This window comes from Melanotaenia boesemani, chromosome 11, assembly GCF_017639745.1.
Source record: "Melanotaenia boesemani isolate fMelBoe1 chromosome 11, fMelBoe1.pri, whole genome shotgun sequence".
Lineage (NCBI taxonomy): Eukaryota > Metazoa > Chordata > Actinopteri > Atheriniformes > Melanotaeniidae > Melanotaenia > Melanotaenia boesemani.
In genome coordinates this window covers 24797743-24820522 of record NC_055692.1, presented here as the reverse complement: position 1 = coordinate 24820522, position 22780 = coordinate 24797743, and the positions used below count along the sequence as shown (strand labels likewise).

Genomic DNA, 22780 nt, shown 5'->3' with positions numbered 1-22780 from the left:
AATAATAGTAAATAGTAAAATAAAAAATAATCTTACAATGCAAACATGACAGTAGTAAATGCCTCCAGTTCTTATTGCTACATTATCTTACTTACAGTGTTGGTTACCACTTGTTCTTGCCAGCACATTACCCCTCACAACCCCATTCCACCCTTTTGATTCACAGTCTAATGAGGAAAAACAATAATATCACACACAAAAACTTCATATTCTGAGTCTGAATTCACTGTCCCAGGGGTTTTGTGACAGTGATTAAATCACAGCTTACTAGTGGACTTCCTGCACCATCAAGAGAGCAGCAAAAGAAGCAGTACAGTGGTGACAAGAGCACAGTGATGTAGTGTTTCTTTATTGTTTCATTATGTAAAGATATTTGCCTTGTGGTCTGAATGGCTACAGAGATATGGACAGTGAATTCATGCTCTATACACACAGACACATACGCACAAAATACACACATACATAGACATACGTCTATCAAAGCCTTGTCTGGGCAGATTCCATTGCTGACATATATTGGCGGTGTATGCCATCATTATCCTAAAAAGTTCTTCATAATTATTATTTTTTTTTGTAAATTTGTAAAAATATTTAACCCTCTTTTAATGCAAAGTCAGAAAAAGAGCTGCTCCCTGAGAGATGCTGCGTAGTGCATCGAGCCTTAATGAGCAAGTGATTGTCTTCAAGAGTCACTGGCCTCTGATCTGTGGTCGGGGGTTGAAGGAAAGTTGCTTCACTTAGGAGGAAAAAGTAAATTGACCATTGACACAGCATGAAACACATAGATGTGGATACAATTGGCATTGCTTGTATCTCCACGCTGTTGATATTTTTTCTTTTTTTTTCTCTACGTGAAGAAAAACATGAATGGAGGGATAATAACATTAAGGGCTCTTGTGTGTTTAATGTTGATGGACATATTACTTCTTTAACTGACCATGCCTGTAAGAAGCTGAGGATTTGGCCACTTTGCAAATAATTTTTTGCAATTACGTGAAACCCTCAGAGAGTTCTAGTGCTGAAGTAACACTAGGTCAGAATCCATCAATCATGGCATTTCACAATAAGGTAAAAAAAAAATTCTTAGATTAAAAAAGAAAACCTGCTAAATAATTATTTCTAACCTGTATTTAGGTAAAAAACTAAAAATAAGAGCTGATTTATTCAGTTGAGAAGAGAGTTCTGTATTTTGTAAATGGCTCATTTCAGTTGTGCTAAGATTTATTATTGATCATCAGAGACTTCTTTGCAAAGGTAATGCATACAGAGCATCTAATGAATGTATGCAGAAACCCCTGATATGAGTGTCTTCTGTGATTTTTTAGCTTGTTCCTTAACAAGTAAAGGCTGTGACAGCAATATGCTAAGACAGGACAAAGGTCCACTAAAGCCAGAATACAAAAATAAAAAAAAAACAACTACAGTCTGTAAGTGCTACTAATTGTGGAATGACTAAGTGAAAAGTGATTGTCTATCACAGCTTTCTGTATAAATGGCTGATGTTCAGCTGTAAATGTTGTTTAGATCAATGGAGGCTAATTTGTCTTAACATTTTTCAGTCAGTGCTCAGTTTTGTGTCCTAACAACAGATTGCACTGTGCTACAGTAAAAATGCTGCAGTCTGAGGTTGAATGAGTACCATCCACAGAGAGGATTCCTCGACATTGTCATTGACCAACAGTGAAATATAGTGCATCCTAGATAGAACTGCTACCCTGTTCTAAACGGCTAAAAAACAAGGAGGGAAGAGGAGGAAAGCAGAGGAGTAAGATCAAAAACGCAGTGTGAAAGTTATTGCTTCTTAAAGAAAGGGTCCTTCATGTTCACAATCCGGAGTGACCAACGTCCCTGGACTATATGTGCAAATAGGAGGATGAGGGCATATAGCACTCTAGCTTTGAGTGACTTGAAAGTTAGCTTAATTCAAGTTTGTCTTATTTAGTCATCTTTTATTCTTTTTGTCTTTTCTTGTAGAATATTAATGCATATCTTTATTGTGACTCCTTATCTGCCAAAAGATAATGCCAAGGTCCTGATTCGTGAGAGATAAAGAGCAGGGTAAAGGGAATTTGGACAGAGGTTGGGGGGGGTTCTACTGTGAGGTCCTGGTTTCTGATTAGTCGATTCTGGTTGATTGTTCGAAAGCAGTCCAGCTTTAATGGACGTGATTATTGCAGCGAGAAATAAATGATTGATAGGATGGCAAATCTGCCAGGTTCTTTTTCTTGCAAAATAGAATATTTATGTATATATCTTCACCTTGAAAAGTAGTAGCAATTTTTTTTTAAATCCTTCATATGCTCTCTTTACATTTCTATAAGTTCTGATCAGAAGGATGCAACGCCTTCTATACATATGAACAAAATCCAGACAAGGCTTCTGTATATCAACAAACCCAAATCATCTCCCGGTTTTTGCCTAGTATTCTTTTACAGGTCTCAACTTTACAAATTCTGTACACAAAAAAACTATCAAATAAAATAAGAACACATAGACAAGGTATCATCAGCCACAATGGACTGCTGTATATTTAAATTAGGACTAACTTATTTTAACAGAACAAGAAGTAATACTGGAATCCTTTCTCCACTAGAAGAATATCTACAATAGCTTCTCTAAATCCACAGTTCCCTCCCCCATCCAGCTCATTTGACTTCACAATATCTTCATTTGAAATGAAAAAAAATTGAACTGAATATTTTTTTTAGGTTAAATCAAATTAACTTACCCACTTAAAAAAAAATTGACAGCTTAAAGTTGTTTCTAGATGTTTAAAGTCTGTACATTTCTGGTCAGTCAGTTCAGTTCAGCTCAGTTCAGGAGACAGGTGAAAGCCCCCTCAGGTTGTGACTTGGGGCATGTTTCATTTATATACATTCTTCAGACTGTATCGGTGAACAAGATGGGATAAGTGCTGGACATTCCTAGTATTGTTGGCGGTAACTCTAAGTTTCTAGCAGATGAATCCTCACCCACCAGCCTGAAATGAGCCTGGGGGAGCTTGGAAAAATGTGATTGCTGCAATGACACAGTCGACACAGCTGCTGTCGTCATGCCAGATGAAGCAAACTTGATTTCTTGGTCCTCTGCTGCCATTGTTGGTTGCATTTGGACCACAGGCAGTCACTTGGGCATGGCCATGGCAGAGTTTGGGTCAGGATTAAAAAGTTCTTTGTAGAGTGGAGGGAAGAGGACGTTGACTGTTTCTGGGTGGAGTTGCTGGAAGGCTTGGAGCTCCTCTGTATGAAGCGTGCACAGGGCTGACAACGTTGGGATTCGGCTGATTAACTGCCAGACAGGAAATAAAGTGATTAAAGACAAGGAAAATTTGACTGAAAAGTAACAGAAAGACTTTTGATTAGAATATATATATATATATATATATATATATATATATATATATATATATATATATATATATATATATATATGTATATATATATAAATATGTATATTTATGTTTTGTGTGTGTGCGTCCAGCAGTTGTGCTTATTATAATTTCACATTTCTCCAACAGTGCTTGAGACGGAGAAGCTGCAGTTTGTGTTCAAGTTGTATGTTTTTCTGCAATGATACACTGTTTATTGCTACAGATATTCAGCCTACCTTAGCCAGTGCATCTTCATCCATGTGGTTCTTCTGCATAATGTGCTGCAAAGCAAAGTAGATCTTCTCCTGGAGTTTCTGGACTTTTCGAGGCTCCATCAGCCAGGGCCGATCTGTGCAGAGACAGGTGTTGCTTCTTTTAGTGTCAACAGTTTACAGTTAATGCATGCTGATCATTGGCAAGCTGGACATTACAGAGGAATATTAACAGTGAATTTTAAGTGTATCTATGCAACCACTGTTGATCATGCATGTCTTCTTTTATTATAATAATGACAGTGAATGTACACTGACCTGTGGAAATTAGTACAGCTGCTGAGAAGAGAGCAATCTCCTCCTCTGTTAGCTGCAATGAACACAAACTCTTGGCAAAGTCAAACACTGCGCTCACTAAGTCATCGCAACCTTGAAGAGAAATACAGAGAAGGGCAGACGAAAGAAGGAATTTTATTTCACTCATTCTGGTTATGTATGTGCTGATGAGCAAAAACACTTCACAGGTAAGAGTAGAGTTTTCTTATCACAGAATTAAAATTTTTGATCTATTTAAAATTTTTATTGGTCTTTTTCTCTCATTCATACTAAGAAAAGTACATAAATCTCATTATCTTACCTAGAGCTTTGAACATCTGCATGCCTCCATACTTCCCCTCAAACAGAACAGTGTTGTTGAGAGGGTTGAACGCCCTGCACATCCGAACCAACACTACTTCCAAACAACCTGGAAGACCCAAACAGGAAGATGTGACGATCATGAAGCTGATATTTTAACTGAATAGAGAAACACCATTTGCCCTGTACTGAAGTAAAAAAGATGTAATTAACCTGTTAATTATTGGCCATATGTCTCACCTGATTTCAGAAGCAGGATCTGGTCATTCTGGCACAGTTCCATGAACCCTGAGATGCGCTTGGCAAACTCCACCACATACTGGATTGCATGGGTGATCTGGATGGCACACTGCTGCCAGAGCACGTCCCGGGGCTATAACCAAACACACACAGATTAGGCATATTTACTTTATGCTTGATTAGTTATATTTGTGTTAGCAAATGTTATTAATCAATTGCTGTCAGTGATGTGACTGACATAAGTGTCCAAAGTACAATTCAGCAAAGGTTCTTGTCTGTTCTCTCATTAGTAGAATTCAAATGTTAAACAGTAAACTAAGTAATTTGTACTTTTAGAATAGGATCATTTTAAAAGTGAACATATTTATGTGAGAGAACGATGATCAAACACAAAATCTCACCTTGCTCTGGTACATCTTGACCTCTTCATAAGAATGTGTCTGCCAGGCTAGCTGCTGTAACTCCTCTGTTGTGTACTGACATGTCTCCAAGTGCGACTTGATAATATTTTGAGCAATACGGTCTGGAAGAGAGGATTACTTATTTATTCCTTTCTGCACATAAAGTTAATGCATTAAATCATTTATTACATCTTTACATTATTACAGTATTGTGCATTATGGTCCCTGTATGTAGACAGTTTAGACAAAGAGAGACAGCGACTTTAACTACTTTATTTACCATCCCTTCCTGAGTTTAAACAAAATCTGTGCTATCCATTTATGTTACAACCCCAGCTCTGGTAGGGGAAAAGGGGGGCGCAACATTAAAGATATGCATACAGTAATATGAAACGCTGTGAGCTGTCCATGTAAGCCCGTCTGATGTGCCTTCAGATTACAACTCTGACTCACGTTCTCTTCTAAGGCTTCTTTGTGGGTAATGATTCATTTTCCATGAGGATAATTCATATAGATTTTAAACGATAAACCATTTTACTACATCCTTAACTATTAAGCAGAATTGAGCATTCTTACCCAGCTCTCCCATGCTGACATTATTTGGTCCAAGTTGACTGTCCTGGTAGCCCCCGTAGCTGAACAGGTTGGGTACTGGCGTCAGATCATAAACCGGTTCCTGCTTAATGTGCTTCATGCCCGACATGTCCAAACCTGACTGGTCTGGAGATGGCTGAGTGGAGTCCATCCCATAATAGCCTCCCGGGACTCCACCTCCATTACCATGGCCACCTTTGGGTAGATCTATGACATGGCCATTGGCATAGGTGCCCCCAATTTCATGGTTGAGGGTGGACAGTCCGTTGGTTAGGCTGGATGAATAAACACGAGCCAGAGCTTCAGCTTCGCCTGTCTGCTGTTGCCGCTGCTCCTGCAGTCGTGCCTGGTGCTTTTGGACCTCTGCGTACAGGCTGTCACGTTGCTTCTTGGACATGCGGCCAAACTTAACCGCTGTACGAGGAGAGAATACAAGTTTTGGTTAGCAAAACTGAAAAAAGAAAAGGCTCATGTGAAGAAAAATAGAATTATAGCAGAATTGTCTAAGGGGAGATTAAATAGTGTGTACAGCTGAAATATAAGTGAAGCTTTTATGTGTTTTTGTTCGCAAGCTGCATCAAAGTATGAACGCTGATAAGCTGGGTCTTACCATCTCTGGACATTCCTAGGGCAAGACATTTCTGCAGGCGGCAGTGTTGGCAGCGGTTGCGGTTTGTTCTGTCGATGAGGCAGTTCCTCTGGCGAGGGCAGGAGTAGGAGGCATTGTTCTGCTGACTCCGTCTGAAGAAACCCTAGTTGGATGTCAAAGAATACTGGCCTCAAATACCCATCGAGCAAAACTAGTTTCTTGCATAGTCGAATAAAACAGATTTTTATGAAACAACATATGAAGTCTTACCTTACATCCTTCACATGTAATGACTCCATAGTGGATACCTGATGATTTGTCTCCGCAGATTTTACATGGTATAACTTCAATTTGGGCTGTAAGAAACACAAGAGCACAGAATAAATTTCAATTACAAATGACATTTTGGACTTCGCGCAAACTGATGAACCTTGAACAACAACTTGTTCAGCCAGTATTTCAGCTGGTGGCTATTTTAAGTAAAAAAAAAAAAAAAAAAAAAAAGACTGAACTTGGTTGGCTGATTGTTTTTAACAATGCGTCCGAGTATAGTGCCTGTGTGACTTCAAATTCACAAGGGCACAGTGACATGTTCACATTTATTATATCTTTACAGGAGTTTTTCACTAACTGGGACACTTAGGGCTGCATATGTACGCACCACACATGCACACACCAAAACCTCCATACACAAATAAATAACTGGACTGCGCACTCAGGTTCTTTGTGTTTCGCTTGAAGGAGAAACCCTGCAGGTTAGAAGGGTCGCCTAAAATGAGAAAACTTGTTACATCACTGAAGGACCATACCTTTTCTTCATCTCTGTCTTTTCTGTATCCTCTCAGACACACACATTTAGCTCACCAATTCAAATTCTGTGATTATTTAGCTTCTTCTAATCTACATATTGTTAGGTCTTACTCACTGTGTATTGGCAGCTCCATGTACAGTCACAACCAAAGGCACAGAATATCATATAACTATTCCAACAAACAGAAGCACCTGTCATGGGTGCCTTTGAAGAAAGTATCCATAATACATAGAAAGAGAGATGCAGTTCCAGTTAAGAGATGGATGTACATGGATGTAGAGGTAGGCAGGTATGCTGCTGAGATGGCACAGTCTCTATAAAGAGATTAGACAGCCTATCTAATCCTAAATTATTTCCCGACGAGCTGGTTCCCTCCTCTGCTGAGCACTGTCTTAGCCCCAGCTGAAACAGCCATTCACATGTAATCTCTTTGCATAGTCCCACCTGTGGGGAAATTCTGCATGAATTTATGACTTTTCTGATAAGTTAGAAAACAGATTAATTCAACAAGCACATCTGCATGTTCATGTGTGCATGAATTTTGCCTGATTTCTCTTCAATGCATCACGCAACCCTAACACTAAATTTATATATTTTTTAAACATGCACGTCTGTAGGTTGAGTGTGGTTACTAAACTAAACTGCAAATCTATGAGTTTTAGATGATCATTGTTCAGTTGTGTGAACATTGGTTTTACAGGTTTTGCTTTCTGAGCATGTATTTAATGTGTGTGTATGCTAACTGTCTGTGCAGAATGAGTGTGCACTATACATAATTGGATCATGTCTTATGAGGATCAATGGATGCAGTTTTGTCTGTCTAGCAACTGAGCAGGTACAGACGATCATGTCTGTCTATAAACTACCTGCATCTCAGGGACTCGATAAAAAGTATCATTAATCAAAAAGGTTTGTCAGTGTTTCTGGAGATGCTCTGCATCAACCAATGAACACCCGTATAATGAGATCAAATCAGCTTCACAATACCAAAAGATTTATGTTCAGGGTTTGAGACTGGATAGCTTTTCTCAAATTTAAAATGTGCTGAAGTTTCTCTGTGATCACATGAAATTTGAAAACTGGGCCTAAATTGCAAAGGCAGGAATGCATTGATGAAAATGTTCATAATGTTAATTTTTTTTCTATACATGATTTAGGAAATTATGCAGAGGTGCTTGTTTTTGGTGGTGGGATGGGGTAAAGGGGAGTTAATGCTAACTGATTTATGCAAATAATTTAAATGATTTATACAAAGGCATGAAATGCCTAAAAGCTAAACTCTTGTGTGCCATGACCCTGAACTATGCAGTCTTCAATGCAAATTTATATTGCTTTGTTAAACATGTCTTAATTGCTGTCATGTAAGATAGAATACTGTGTCTTGTTGCAGTGGATTGTTCTGGAGACAAAATAATGTGCTTTTTGACTTTGTGCTTAAGGTATCATAGCTCATGCTGTGAGTGTTGGTGCAGCCCAAGAAGTGACCCATTTCTACCAGTTCTCGGCCAGCGGACACCAAACTGGGTCAGAGTAGAGTACTGGACTGGGACAACACACAGACTCCATATACAGAGCTGTCAATGAATGTGGCCCGTAACACCCTATTTATAGACTGTAAAACAGGTCAGTTGCACCCAGGACATGGCTGTTATCAAAAGACCACATGTGAGAAGCAAGCAGAGGACCAGACAACAATGCAGCAGCCATGCTCTTCATCATCTTCTTTTTAGTACTCACAATCTTCTTACGCTTTGTGGTTGCTCCTGTGAATCCCACACTTTCAAACTTTTTCATTAAAATGTTAATCTGCAGCTAAGTTAATCTCTGTGGGTTTAAACAACATAAATGTGTTCAGCCCACACCTGCTGCTATGCGATGTGGATACACATAGTTTCAGGAATACTTTCTATCGGTTTTCAGAAAAAGCTCTTTATATTTTTCTCCTTTAAGAGTTATCTGTACTGTTATGCTTCAAAGATTTACATTATATCTTCAGTGTTTCTTATACCTCATGGCAGACTGTATTTCCCTTTGTATCATATAATTATCCCCAAAAGAGCATGGGTGTGTGGGCATGTGCATTATTTATATGTGTGTTTCAGGGACGTTTTGTGAGCATTTTACTTATAGAGACAAAATGGGGAAAGATAAAGTGTGTCCATGTGAGTTTGATGAAGTGTATGTGAATATTTGTTTGTAATGTGTGGGTGTGTGCATTGTTGAGTGTGCGTTGTGCTTATTGCCAGTGGGGACTGTCAGTTGGGATATAAGGAAATGGTCATGACGGTATTGCTGTTGCCAGGGTGACCACCCACTTGCCGCACTCGTCTGGCTGTCACAGCAATGATGTGCTAAGCTGTCATGATCTTAAAGGAAGTGATGTCATCAGTGTGTTAAGCCAACTCGATGTATCACTGTTTGTCCTGTTGGCCTCACTCAGCAGCGGAGGATTTGTGAATTGTTTATCAGAAAACTCACACTTTCACATCGTGTACACACAATAGTACACTCTAGCCGCAATAGTGGGTTTTATATGCGACAAAACTAAGATGCATTGATTTGTTTCATGTTCTTATTGTTTTTAAAGTTACGGCGTATTTTAATGTTTTCTGGGTTTTCGATTTCATGGTTTTATATTACAGAGATAAACTTGCAGCCCTAAGCTTTATTGAAAGTGAATTCCTAAACTGGAGCAGAAAGGAAACCTTTCTTGACAGACATCCATTTCCAAACAAAACCTGGCAGAAAATGCTTCTCATTTCTGAATCTGGAGATTGTTTTACCCTCCAGCTAAGTGTCTTTCATGGGGGTGGGTGGGACTTCTTTCCAACCTAAGCTGACCCAGTCAGAGCGAAGTGACTGACAGCATCTTCAACCAGCGGGAGCATGAGTGTTATCCTGAGGTTATTATGTAAGAGCGGGACTGCAACGCTGGCGATTCCTTTGCTAAGAGGAGGATCAGGCGTGCACAATCTCTTGAGGGAGAAAAAGATAGAACCAACTAGAGACAAATTTCACTTAGAACAAGGCAAAGATAGTTGCTCTAATGTGAAAGTTGCACACATGCGTGTGTATGTGGAGCTGATTGTGGCCATGAGGGCTGTATTACACTGGCACGTGTGTTGTGATAATTGATTTTTAATGAAGTGAAGATCTCCTGTGTATTTCCTGGGCTGGCCCTTTCTCTAAATAGAGTCCTAATTATCTACATCACACTGCACAAAAAAAGCAGCAGCCTTGCACCAATATCTCTCAAGCATGTAAGTACTGTTGTACTGAGTTAGGAGCATATGCATACACTCAGAATAAACAGGCTATTTACAAGGGCAGCTCTCCATCTATACTGCCAATGTAACAGCCAACTAAGGCCACTAGATGTTGCTATACATGTTTAGTTTTCTTTTCATGTTTGTGTGGGTGTATGTGTGTGCACTTGTAAATGTTGCCAAAGGGGCAGACTGGACATACATGTTTTATTCCTTTAGCCTGCAGGGTGGATCTACAATAGAAACATACCCCAAGCAGCAAATATCATGCAGTAACAATAACAGGGAACACACTAGAGGTTGGTATTTTAGTATCACAGTTTATAAAACAGTTGAAATCACTTTCTGGGATAACTTTTGCCAATGTAAGCCACTTCAGAAATGCAAACACAAATCCTATTGTAGTCCCATGGGTTGATTTGTTGGGGAAGAATGTGGGTGGTACACTTCATTTAAAAAAATGCATAGCTTTTTTTCTGTTAACTAGATATCTTCTGGGAAAATGAAGGAGATCAGCATTTTACCCCCCACCAACCCTTGTTAAAACTGAACAACTCTGGCGGTGGTCTTAGATGTCTATATACTGTGAATTATGCTATCACTCTTCACCATCCCCTCCACTTCAGTCTGTTTGACTTTTTCACTTGTCTCTGAGTGTTCCGCCTCGCTGTAAGTGGCTGTGTGACTGGGAAATCATTTCAGTTTCTGTATTTCATGATCTATTTCCATCTCTCAGAGAAACTCTGTTTCAGCCTTCTCTGTCTCAGAGCTCAGAGAGGAAAATGTGCTTCGTTGTCTCTCTTTCTCTCTCGCTCTCTTTCTCTGTCAATGATGAAAAACATCGAGAAAACTTTTGGTGGCGTGATCGCTGAGTGGATTAATGCACACTGCTGGGAATAGCTTATAGCAGTGCTGCTTGGGTTATCTCCCTTGTGTCTCCTGTCATGTTTGCACATCATACTGTCCCATTAAAATCAATGAAACACTGCCACTTCATATGGTTTCAAACGGACGACTGCTATGTGCTGTCATACTTTTCTCTCTTTTCGGTCTGTCTTCACTGTCTGAAACATCTAAAAAAAATCTAGAGAGTGGTGGACTGTCAGCTCTCTTTATAGAAATAATTAAAATGGAATGCATTTAATTCACTTTCATCTTTGTTCCATGCTGCATCTTGTCTTCACTTCTTTTAGCAACTCATACACCAGCGTACCTTCATGGCATTGTCTGGGAGGCCTGTTGCCCGTTTGTTAACGGCACTGGCCTTGTATTTGCAACTTGCCATCCTTGATGCATTTCAATCCTCAGGAATGTTTTTGTGTCTTTCTGGTCAACAACAAATACCATATTTATGTATTTAACATTTATATTGCATAGTACTAAAGACATTTTTGACTGGCACATTACATGTTTAAGGTTCAGAATCAAGCCATGTGTTTTGTTTCCTGTCTTTTTTCTTTCTTTTCTTACAGTGTTAATTTCTAAACCTCCAAATTGGTTGAGGCATCTCTGCTTCTATTAATGAATTTGGAAATAATTTGTTTTATCCCACAAAAATGCAACAATTAATTTATTAGTAGTAATAGTGTTTAGTAGAATTCCCATTAGCTTTTCTTGGCATTGTGTCATTTAGGATTTGGACTGTTACAAAGGTGATAGTTTTCATTATTTTATAGGGGCAAAGGTTTACTTAATTTGCTGAGAAAATAACTGGCAGGAGAATTAATAATGAAAACGATCAGTGGTTTTGACCCTACATACCCACAGCCGAGTCCTATCTTACGATTTTCATTACCGACCTGACTTGAAGTGATTGACAGATACAATGCTGACCTACTGACATGAAATATCCCAAAATTTCTACAAAATGAAACACCTCTGTGTGGTCGTCCATACTTGTACAATCTGCTGTGCAGTGTATTATAGTAATAATCATAATGCCATGCAGTGGGCCCACCTCCCCTCCCCCATCCCTAGCCGCCAAGCATGTCTTTGTCCACTGTGTAATATAGATAGTCACACTGTTGCTGCATGAGCATATATACACTGCCCCCAACCTCCGCTTTTCCCATCAGTCTATCGTCATCATCCCCCCGTCCAACACACACGCACACACATTCACTTTGACATACGTACAAACAGTCTGAAAAACAGTCGTTCTTGCCCTCCCCCCATGCTGTATGTCAGAGGGCATGAGTCTGTCCAGCTTGCCATGTGGCCCCAAAGCACTCTGGGTAATTGCTCAGATAGCGGGTCTGGGATCAGCTGCAGTTTGCTCATAGAATATTGTGCTGCGGTGTGATTGGACGCCATGGAGAGGGAACAGAAGGGGGCCACTGGCTGTCATCCAGTGCATCGATTTACATGCACAGGCATGCACACACACGCACACGCACGCACACACACGCACACACACTAACATGCTCTGAGAGACGCGTTTAGACAGACAGAAGCACACATTCAGACATGCTCAAATGCATTCATTTCTACAAACCACTTTCAAAAAAGCAGACTTTACAGTATGTTTTTCATGCCCCCCCACCTCTAACACACACATCACACCTCTAACACACACACACACATGCACATCGTCTCCCACCCAGTGCAGCATGTGTCTGCAGATAGATAAGAGAGGAAGGAGGCGTGGGAAAAAATCCACAGGGTAAACCCAACCCCTGCCTTAACACACACTCCTGTGCATATGCATGCTCACAGTCTGCCCATCTGCCTCTTCAGATCTTCCTCTCATGGTCACTGTACACACAGGCTCACACTCCAACCCTCTAGGTGACCTGTAGGACCCTGATGACCTTTGACCGTTTCTTAAGGACTAAGAGAGTGCATCAGAGTGGAAGGAGCAATTGCAAGTGTGAGAGGTCTGCATCTGGTCATTACCACTATGAAATCAGCCATGAGAATGCACACATTTTCACAGCTGAAGCAAACTTGCAAATGTAGTTGCACACTAAGAATGTTAGGAGCATTTTCTCTCTCTTTTATTTCTTTTCATTTCCTATATTTACCTTGGCATTAGCAGCAGCACAGCACGTGTGCACGCTGAGCTGTTAAAACACTGAGGAGCATTAATGTTTTGTTTGGTCGCAGTCCAGCAGTGCAGGGAAAAATATGTTTACACAAACACGAATCGACTAAAATACCGTCAAAAACATTTGTTGGTTATGACCACCCTCCCTTAACCTTATGCTCCTCCTACTACGTTGTTTTTCTTGAGCCTAATTGCAGATGACAGTGTGAGTGTGTGTGTGTCTTTGAGGGGGAAGGGATTGAAAAGGTGGTTATCCCTGTGTAGAGAGAAACAGAAAGAGTGGGACGTCCCCACAGAAATTTTATTTCATTTTTCACATAAGGAAGCAAGACATTTGCTCTTAGTATTATTGAAGTTATTTTCCAAATAGTGACAGTGTGTGATCAGTCAGATAAAATCAGGGAACAGGAACATTGGCATAAGTTAAATTGAATGGACTTTAAAGCATTAATGAAGAGAGCAGCACTTACTGTGAATAGCTAACAGAATTAAATCACTCGATGGATGGAAATCACGCCCTCTTTCCTTGCAAATCTGATTGAATATTGATGAATTTGTTCATGTATGCCCGCATACATGTTCTGGAAAGACTTTCATATACTGTAGAGACAGGTAGAGTTCTGCGTTTGCATGTAAGAAAAGTGGTGTACAGTGACGGCTGTAAGTGCATTTACCAAAGCACCTCACTGACTTTTGACAATTTCTTCCTCTTTATACCTAAACTCCTTTGCCTTCTCTAAATTTATCTGAAAGTACACAAGCATGGTAACCTATGATAAAATGAAATATTTAAAAAGAGAGTAGTCTGCTTGCATTTTGAGAATTGATTACATTGATTGCATTTTGTTAAATTATGCTTGCATATTTTTCAGCCAAACTAGTTTTTACATCCTATTTTTTTCAATGCCTACCCCCCGAGGCATCTTACTGCCATTTAGCTTGTACTTGTAGTGCTTTGGAACACGTCATCAAATTATCTTTATTTCATATTTTAGGACTACACCTAACTTTTATTTGCGGTGGAAGATTTTTTTTGTTGCATGTATTTGCATTAACATTAACAACAGAGTTCTTACCAACTGCTTGTGAATTCATCTCTTCAGTTAAAAGAGGCTGTCTTCTTTAGAGTCAACACAAGCATATGAATTAGTTCCCATTTAACTATGCTTTTAATTGTAAAAAAGTTAAACTGTGTGTTTCAGTGTATCTGTTAAAGTGAGTGTGTGAGCCGGCACATGTGTGACTGCATGTGTGCGCTCTCTCTTAGGGATGGTCGCTAATAGCTTGCCTTGGGCAACAATTTAACTCAGCCTAACAAGGTTCTCCCCAAAGTGGCCCCAGGGGCATCTCTCACAGAAGCAAATTGATCACAAAGACTATCACACAGCTCGGCTCGGCTCGACCCAGCCTGCTCTGCTCTTCACCTGCTCTGTGCTGCTCTCTGTCTCCAGTGAGATGATTTAACAGAATACCTTCTGAACATTAAATCACAGCCGCGAAAGCAAAAGCAGTAGTAACAGACTTGGTTTCCTAATTGAGTTCTCTTTGTGAATGGCAGGAGACATGATGTCAACGGAGCATGTAAGCACACACACACACACACCAAGTGATTTAAGAAACTCATCCCAGGATGGAGAGAGAAAGAAAGGTAGACTAAATAAGAGTCCCTTCAATGAGATTACTAGCACTAAAACAAGCTAATCTTTGTCATTAAGAAAAGATGCCGCAGTAGGCTAAGTCATATTATAGGCTTATTGTAACCAGTGTGTGCTATTCACCTGCTAACGCTGAACACCTTAAAAGAGATGTCTACTGTAGCTACATCAGATAGGAAATGCACATAAAAAATCTCACTTGATCTGTTATCGTCACACCTCTATTGTCAAATAACAATAGTACAGTACTTACAACTGCTATGTTTTGTTCTCTTAATAGGTTATTTATCTTCAGATGGTTTAGTGAAATAAGTAAAAACAAATTGTCTTAAACAGTTTCTTTCTTTTATTTTATTTAGGATAATATAAAGGTCTGTTTTCTTCAACCCTATAAAGAAACGTTTATGTATTCTTTATCTCGGTGCATATGACTATGTAAAAAGTAGAGTTTGGAACATTACAAGGACACACACCCACAGTCATTCTTTATGTGGACTAATCTGCTTCCAGTGTTAGACAAAGTCTAGTAGGTGGTTTACAAGTGTGGACTTTGGATACTGCCATTACGGGTTGTTGCGTTATTCATTGCTCAGAAAAGCTACAATGTGCAAGTGCAATCTGAGGACATGATGGTTTGCATTTCTGTCTGTGCTTGTGCCAGTGTGCATGCAGGTGAACAAAAACTTGTGTTTTATATAGACACACACACACAGATACACTCCCTCTTGCTCAAGCAAATGCGCACACATTCACGATTGCACTATTATATAACTCTTAAGTCTCTCTCTTTCTCTCTCACTTCCCCTCCACCTTTCTTATCTCACTCATTCATTTGCCAACATTTCCCGTTCTCTACTTTCTGTTTGTTATTTTAATTTACCGCCTTTTCAGCTCAGAGATTCTCATTTTAGTTTGTGGAAGATCAGATTCAAACACTTCATAAAGTCGTTTAAGTCAAGAAGATTGTAGGTATAAAGTATAAATATGCTCCAAACCTGCTCTACTCATCTCTTTTTTTTTCTTTTTTTTTCTTGAGTTTAGTTGAGTAATTTTCTTTTACAAACACCTCATCCAGAAAAGTTGACAAGTTTCCTAAAATGCAACAAAAACATAAATCAGTTAAGCTCACACAGTCTAAAAAACCACACGTTAACTATGGACCCATTGGTGTCACCTTGGTGGTAGCAGATGTCTCTCCAAAACTCCAACACACACCTCTGCATCAATACCTTTACACATGTGCAAGTTATCCATGTGCTCCCATAACATCAGGACACCGGATTTCTCATATAGTACATCTGGTTCGACACTAAAATGTAGAAGCAGACATCAGTTTTTTACAAAACTTGCTGAAACATGGACTTGTCTGACAACAAAACTCATGTCCATGATTTTTTTGGTCCATGTAATGTGAACCTATGACTAGAGAACTTGCTGGTGTTGCTGTAAAGGGGTTTTGTGGTTTTCTCTTTGCATTGTACAGTTTGTGGTTACATTTGTAGATGAAGTGACATACTGTATTTTGTGTCTTACAAAATGCTCCTGAAACCGTTTGGCTACATCGATCACGATAACAAGCTCAAAGGTTATTTACATCCAACAGTGGTTTCTGAACTTGGATGTAATGCACTGAGATTTCCACAGCCTGTCTGAATCTTTTCACAATGGTGTACACTGTAATTATTTAAAGACTACAGTTATTTGTAATTAAGCAATGAGAAATGTTATTTTTTCTGAACTAACTGACAATTCTCTGATGGAGCTTTTGGACAAAACAGTGAATCACAAGCTATCTTTGCTAGGAAAGACTAAGCTATTGGCAGATGCTGCTTTTATACCCAATTCTGACACCCAAACTTGTCATCAATTAATCTACTAATTGATAGTCTTTCAACAACAAATGTTAAATTCTCCCTCTCAATTTTGAGTGTACTGCTAAAATATAATTGTATATTTATATTTTCTGAATTCAGTTAAGTTTCTCAGTGAAGATGCTGAAAATAATTATACTTGTCTATTAAAAAAAACAACTCAAATGAATTAACATTACAGATTTAAGTTTTAGCAGCATATTCTACTCACTTATTGTTCTTATTAAGCATAGTCACCCTCTTCCTCCAATTTGAATTTCAGTGTAAATCAGAAGATAATGTTAATATTGAATATCATTGGTGCATCCACTGAGACATGCTGCTTCGTAGATGAGTAAAAGTGACAAAACAGAAAGAGCCATCAGAAGGCTATGATTTCAATGCAGATTTAAAGTTTATAAGTGGTTTAGGCTAAAATCCCTCCTGGAGAAGATTAAGAGAAGACACAAACTAATGTGTGCCATTCAGCCCATGCTTTGTGTATATTAAGACTTAACAAAGGAAAAGAACTGACTGAAGCAAAAATCTGTTTGTGTAGTCTCTCATAGACAGCCACAGAGGGATAAAACCAACATGGGGTAAATGCTGAGCCCATGCTAAACAAACAGGGACTGTGAAAGCAACACAGTAGGATCACGGGAGTGACATCCTGACCACACACTTGTTTTAAGTTAGGGCACTTATAGGAGACGCCTTGGAAAAGGTCAGGCAGACACATAAGGTGAGGAGTAGACTGTGGGTATCTGAAGACAGGTGTAGAGACAGTGGGAAGTAAGCTCTGAATGTAAGGTTGTGTATGTGAGTGTGTGTGGGTGTCGCAACAGCACTATGGTGGTACCTCAGCCAGCCAGTAGGGCTGTGTTGAGGGATTAACAGTGTGGCCTGCATAGGCTTGGGGTAATCTCTCTCTTCTTACATAACGCTGGGCCATTAGTCAGCACAAAACACAATAAACAACACAAACAACAACAATGAGCTTGACAACTGGCAACAAATGCACAAATAGCAGTGCCAACCACAGTGGCTCAGGCCAAGGTTGTGCTTAACAACAGATTTCATATTAACAATGTAAAACTGATTTGGTTAAGACAACACCTAACCTGCTGTTTCAGACTAATGGTGCAGCTGGTGTATAAACTGGAAGACATGTGTCACTTCATATTTTGGTGCAGCTGTACTTGTTGGCATGCATAAGGAGTGTGTTTATTAGTGCACACTAACTGTGAACAATTGCAACTTTTCATACACCAACCTCAAATTGTTGGGTCTACAGCTCCTCACCCTCCACACAACTGCTCTTATACAGATAATATGAGCAAACATTTTACAGTCAAAACATCTTGAACTACTAAGTATTAATTTATAATCTATATTAGTCTACTTTTATTTTCCTTTTAACATGAAATGTAAACTAAAGCCATCCAAGTTATATGCCATAGATTTATCTGCACAGACTGTTTCCACTGGCTTTGACTAAAAATTGATCTCGGGATGCTTTTGAGCTGGACAGATCAATGCTCGCTCAACCCTCCAAACCAAAGCAGGATGGGACTAATTCTATTGGCATGAGGCCGTCATGCGTAGAATTTCAGCTTTTTTGTGTGTCTCTGTGTGTTTTTGGTGCTTTCAGCTTTTGCATGTGATCTTGCACAGTTATCTAAATAATGCTGCAACTGGAGGAAACGCTTAATTGCTGCAAATGTCAGAAAAAAAAAAAAAAAATCTTTCCTCTTCTCATAACTGGTCATCACCTCACTACCGTCTTCTCACACTTTCCCAGTTAATCTCACCTTTCCTCATGATGAAGGAGCTTGAAAGATTCTGACTGACATGTATTTCTAACAGAGGAGAACAAATGACCAGCCCCTCCTTCACTTGTACTCCCACCGTAGCTGAACACTTTGACCTGTCTGACCCCAGATCATCCAAGTGGTGGAAAAGCTCTTACAGGCTTATACTAGTAACACAGAGCATACACAGACACATGCTAATGGTACTGATATAAATATCACTCTGACTATAGGAAACTATTGACATTCAGAATACAGGTTTACAAAGTCGATTCATGTATATAAACACTCATCTGCTGCGTGTATGTCAATTTAGATTTATCAGAAATATCTGTTTAGGCACTGTGCTGATGGAACAAAATGAAACATTTGATAGGGCAATGTCGATTTGCTCTGATGTGCATGTAATAAAACTTCAGATTCAGAATTACACTGATTGAAGTCTAGCTCCATTCAAGTCCAATCCCAATATATAAGGATTAATTTCTATTTTTTTTAGTTTAGAGTTGTTAATTTAATAGAACAAAAAATGCAGTGATTAAAATATTTACCATTCCAAAATATATTGTCTTCATTATTAGTATCTTTAAAAAAAAAAAAAAAAAAAATTACATAAGTATTTTGTTGGATTTTGGGGGAAAACCATCCATAGCACATCACCATTTTGCCCTTGAAAATCAAGAAATAATGATCCTGTTCACAACATCCTACAAAACTGAGCCTTAATGGAAAAAATACAATGCTCCATTTACTGAAATCCTGAAAAGGCCCTTATAATAATATTGTATCAGTTATTTCTCTGGCTCTTCTAGGCCGGTCGATGCTGTGACATCATCTTCGGTCAGGGCTTCAGGAGTTGTGGCTTTTGTTAAGTGATAATTACCACGGCTCATGAGAGGCCTCTATTTTTTATAACCTTGGTTGTGAGCACATTTCTGTGTAAGGACAGCCGAGACTGCACACACACACACACAGGTTGGGAGTGGGGGCCGCATGGCCCACACTGATTTAATTCTATCTGACAAAACCCTTTGGGGCGTGCAGAGGGAGAGAGGAAGATGGAGAGAGGGAGAAAGAGGGAGAGACATGCTGAAAGAGGGGTAAGGGAGACGCTTCGGGGGCCTCTTCTGCCAACCACAGCTATAAAGTGAAAGCAGAAGACGCCCCCCGCCCTGCACGAGAGTGGACGTAAGGCCCATTAAAATGTGGATAAAATACAAGGTGCATAACAGAGGAGTTTGCCATGGTATTACAGGAAAAGAAGAGAAAGGGGGGGGGGGGGGGGGGTCTCATGTTGTTGTTAGCCCAAGGTTTGATGGCCTGAAGCTGAAGTAGCAGATAGCTTGATATGACATTCAAAATCAAAAACATTATAGATAGATAGATAGATAGATAGATAGATAGATAGATAGATAGACAGACAGACAGACAGACAGACAGACAGACAGACAGATAGATAGATAGATAGATAGATAGATAGATAGATAGATAGATAGATAGATAGATAGATAGATAGACAGATAGATAGAAATTAAAACTTACACTACACTGTAACCTCTAACCGTTGCATTTTGCTGCTTAAACTAGCCATTATCATCATTAAGAACATTATTACTTAAGAACACTTTGAACACATTTTTTTCCAAGTTTAATACAAGAATATAAACAATTATTTATCCTTTAACAAATAATAAGCCAAAATATACACATTGTTAGTTGTAAAAACAAAATATAACTACAATGGCATGGTGTGTCTTACAAGTCTTTTTTTAAGTAAAAAAAAAAGTGAGTCTTTTTGTAATGTATTACTTTTTTTATTTTAATTTATACTTTTCTGCTGATTATTTTGCTGTCTCCATCTCCAAAAATCTTTTAAACATCCCCACAAACTAATTTGCTTGTGTTAAATAGCACCACGAGGAGTTTCAGCGGGTTAAGACAGATTGTCTTAAAGGCTAAATTAGAGTCCAAGATCATCCTCTTGAGCGAGTGTTGCAACTTTGCGTCAGAGATAATTGCACAACGCAAAAAACAGCAAATAAGACAAATCCCCAACAAAAACCTAAAGCTGATAATAACAGGGTTAAATATTAAATTGTTCGCGTTGGACTTAAAACGATCGATAAACTTTAAATACTGATTAACAATGAGGGATAAGGCATTTTCTGATTTGAAGGGAATTTTGCCTACAAGTAAGGGCTTAGGTATCAACCTGTGTGTCACCGTTTATTTGTGTGTGTGGGAGATATAGAGCGTGTATGTGTGTGTGTGTGTGAATGAGTGTGTGCACGGGGCGACGGTGACATTGGATTTCAACATCCACGGAGAGGTGCAGTGCGCTGCAGAAATGGGTTAGTGGAGCGCTGAAAAGTAGCCGTTCCACACACAATTCAATGAAGTTTATAAACAGAGTATCATGGGAGAAAAGTATAATTTTTGCACACGATCTGACCCGAACTAAAGACAGACTGCGAGCAATTTCCGCGGAGTAGAGCTCTAAATATCATCCGCCAATTTTCAATTGCAATCACATATCTGGTGGTTTTAAGCGTCAGTTTGCAGAGCAGTACCGGGCTGTCCACAACACACACACACGCGTGGTAATATATTCAAATGAACTTTTATATTCTAAGGTTGCTGTTGAGACTCCTGACAAATCCAGCTGCACAGTGGCAGGTGTGAAAAAAGTGACTAAAACAGCTCTACAGCACATAAAAGCCTTGCAGAATAAACTTCCAAAGCAAATTATAAAGAACACAAACACGCAAAAACCTAAATGTGTTTGCGTATCGGTGTATTTATCTGGATGATGCATGTGGGGTAAAGTGCTGTAGTGGTGTTTGCTGGGAGCAGTGTCTTACCTCGCATCGTGTTGGCGTTGCTGGAGCTGGTGCTGAGGCTCGCTTCCCAAAGCAGCAGTCATGAAGAAACAAACATAAACACTTAAAAATGGGGAGGGGGCGGGGGCTGCGGACGGGGAAAAAGATCCTTAATTAAAAATAACAACAACGAAAAGAGTGTGGATAATTTTCGTCAACGTCCACTGGCTGCCCTGAGTGGAAGCGTGTCTGCGCTAAAAGCATCCCAGACCGGGGCGCAGGGAGGCGGGCTGATGTCGTTCGGTGCGTCGGTCTGTGCGCTCTGGTCGTGTGGCCGCTTTTCTCGTGACATCTGCGCTCTCACCTCTATGGGAGGGTTTCACTGTTTTCTGCGGGCTGAGGGAGGGAAGAGCGCATAGGAGAGGCTTTACCCAGCGGCCCGGATTGGACTGGAGCACTTTCCGCTCCTCCCACTCTCTCCTACTCTCTGCCTGTAGCCCGGAGGTTCAATACACAAACACACACACAACCTGAGCACACTAAATTCACTCACACACAGACACAGTGAAGTTTTCAGCGTCACCATCCACATTTAATCAGCCTGGCAATTTAGACTTTTTCCCCCCTTTTTCCGTGCATGCGGGAAAAACGAGTAAATGTTTAATCGCATCTCATAACCACTGATATTTAACAACCTGTGTTGTCAAAGGTGACTTTACAAAGTGTCCAGCAGCCATAGCAATGTGTTTAATAATTATTAAAAGCAATTATTTTCCATAAGACATATGTTGAAGTGGTTGCAGAATTTATGCGCTGAGGTCACTTTTTAGGTGTGATGATGGTACAGATAAGCAGACTTTTAGAAAAATCCAATGGACCTGACAAGAAAATAAAAAATCAATAAACAGACACATTGTTATTATTATTATTATTATTATTAATATTATTATTTATTTATTTATTTATTTTTATTTAATCATCAAGACTGTTATACTCAGCATGTATTACTGCAATTTCCATCTGGGATAAATAAAGTATTTTTCATCTCATCCATTTCATATATTACATATGCACATAAATTTACTGAACATGCATCACAACAATAACTGTTGAGTTCCTCTTGTAAATGACAATACTATTATTAATAGATTCAGTACATTTAAAATTTCAATCTGAAAACTTTTCTTTACACAGTCAAGGCAAAAACAAAAAAACAGCAGTTTATGAAGGTTAATAGATCTTATGTCACAGAAAGAGGAGAAGCTCAAGTGACACAAATTGTCTCAGGTGTCCTCGGGATAGTTTTCAGGGTGGGGTCCTCTCCTTCCTCTGAGAAACACTGAAATACTGACCTGGAAAATGAAGGAGTAGGTGCACTTTACAGTAGACCACCACTGCACTGTACAATAACTGACCCAGTGTAGGCTGCAGGGCGTTATAATGTGTATAGTGTGCAGAATATGTGGTTTAAACTTCAAAG

General features: G+C 39.4%; 1 protein-coding gene across 1 annotated transcript; it reads right to left on the bottom strand.

Moving 5' to 3' along the window:
- Nucleotides 1–333: 333 nt before the first annotated feature.
- On the bottom strand, nucleotides 334–21668 carry rorb (RAR-related orphan receptor B). Its single transcript, XM_041999600.1, has 10 exons — nucleotides 21343–21668; nucleotides 6313–6398; nucleotides 6064–6205; nucleotides 5436–5867; nucleotides 4860–4981; nucleotides 4459–4591; nucleotides 4220–4327; nucleotides 3901–4011; nucleotides 3607–3719; nucleotides 334–3288 (listed from the first exon to the last, which is right to left on the bottom strand). Exons 1-10 carry the CDS (start codon nucleotides 21347–21349, stop codon nucleotides 3124–3126), a joined length of 1419 nt encoding a protein of 472 aa, XP_041855534.1. The 5' UTR covers nucleotides 21350–21668; the 3' UTR covers nucleotides 334–3123.
- Between the last annotated feature and the right edge of the window lie 1112 nt (nucleotides 21669–22780).

Bases quoted from the DNA above. Each gene is read 5' to 3' on its own strand.
- rorb (XM_041999600.1), bottom strand. The intron at 4,982-5,435 runs GTAAGAATGCTC...CCTCTCTTCCAG, and splicing joins TGTCAGCATGGGAGAGCTGG to ACCGTATTGCTCAAAATATT. The intron at 4,012-4,219 runs GTAAGATAATGA...TTTCTCTTCAAG, and splicing joins GCAGATGTTCAAAGCTCTAG to GTTGCGATGACTTAGTGAGC.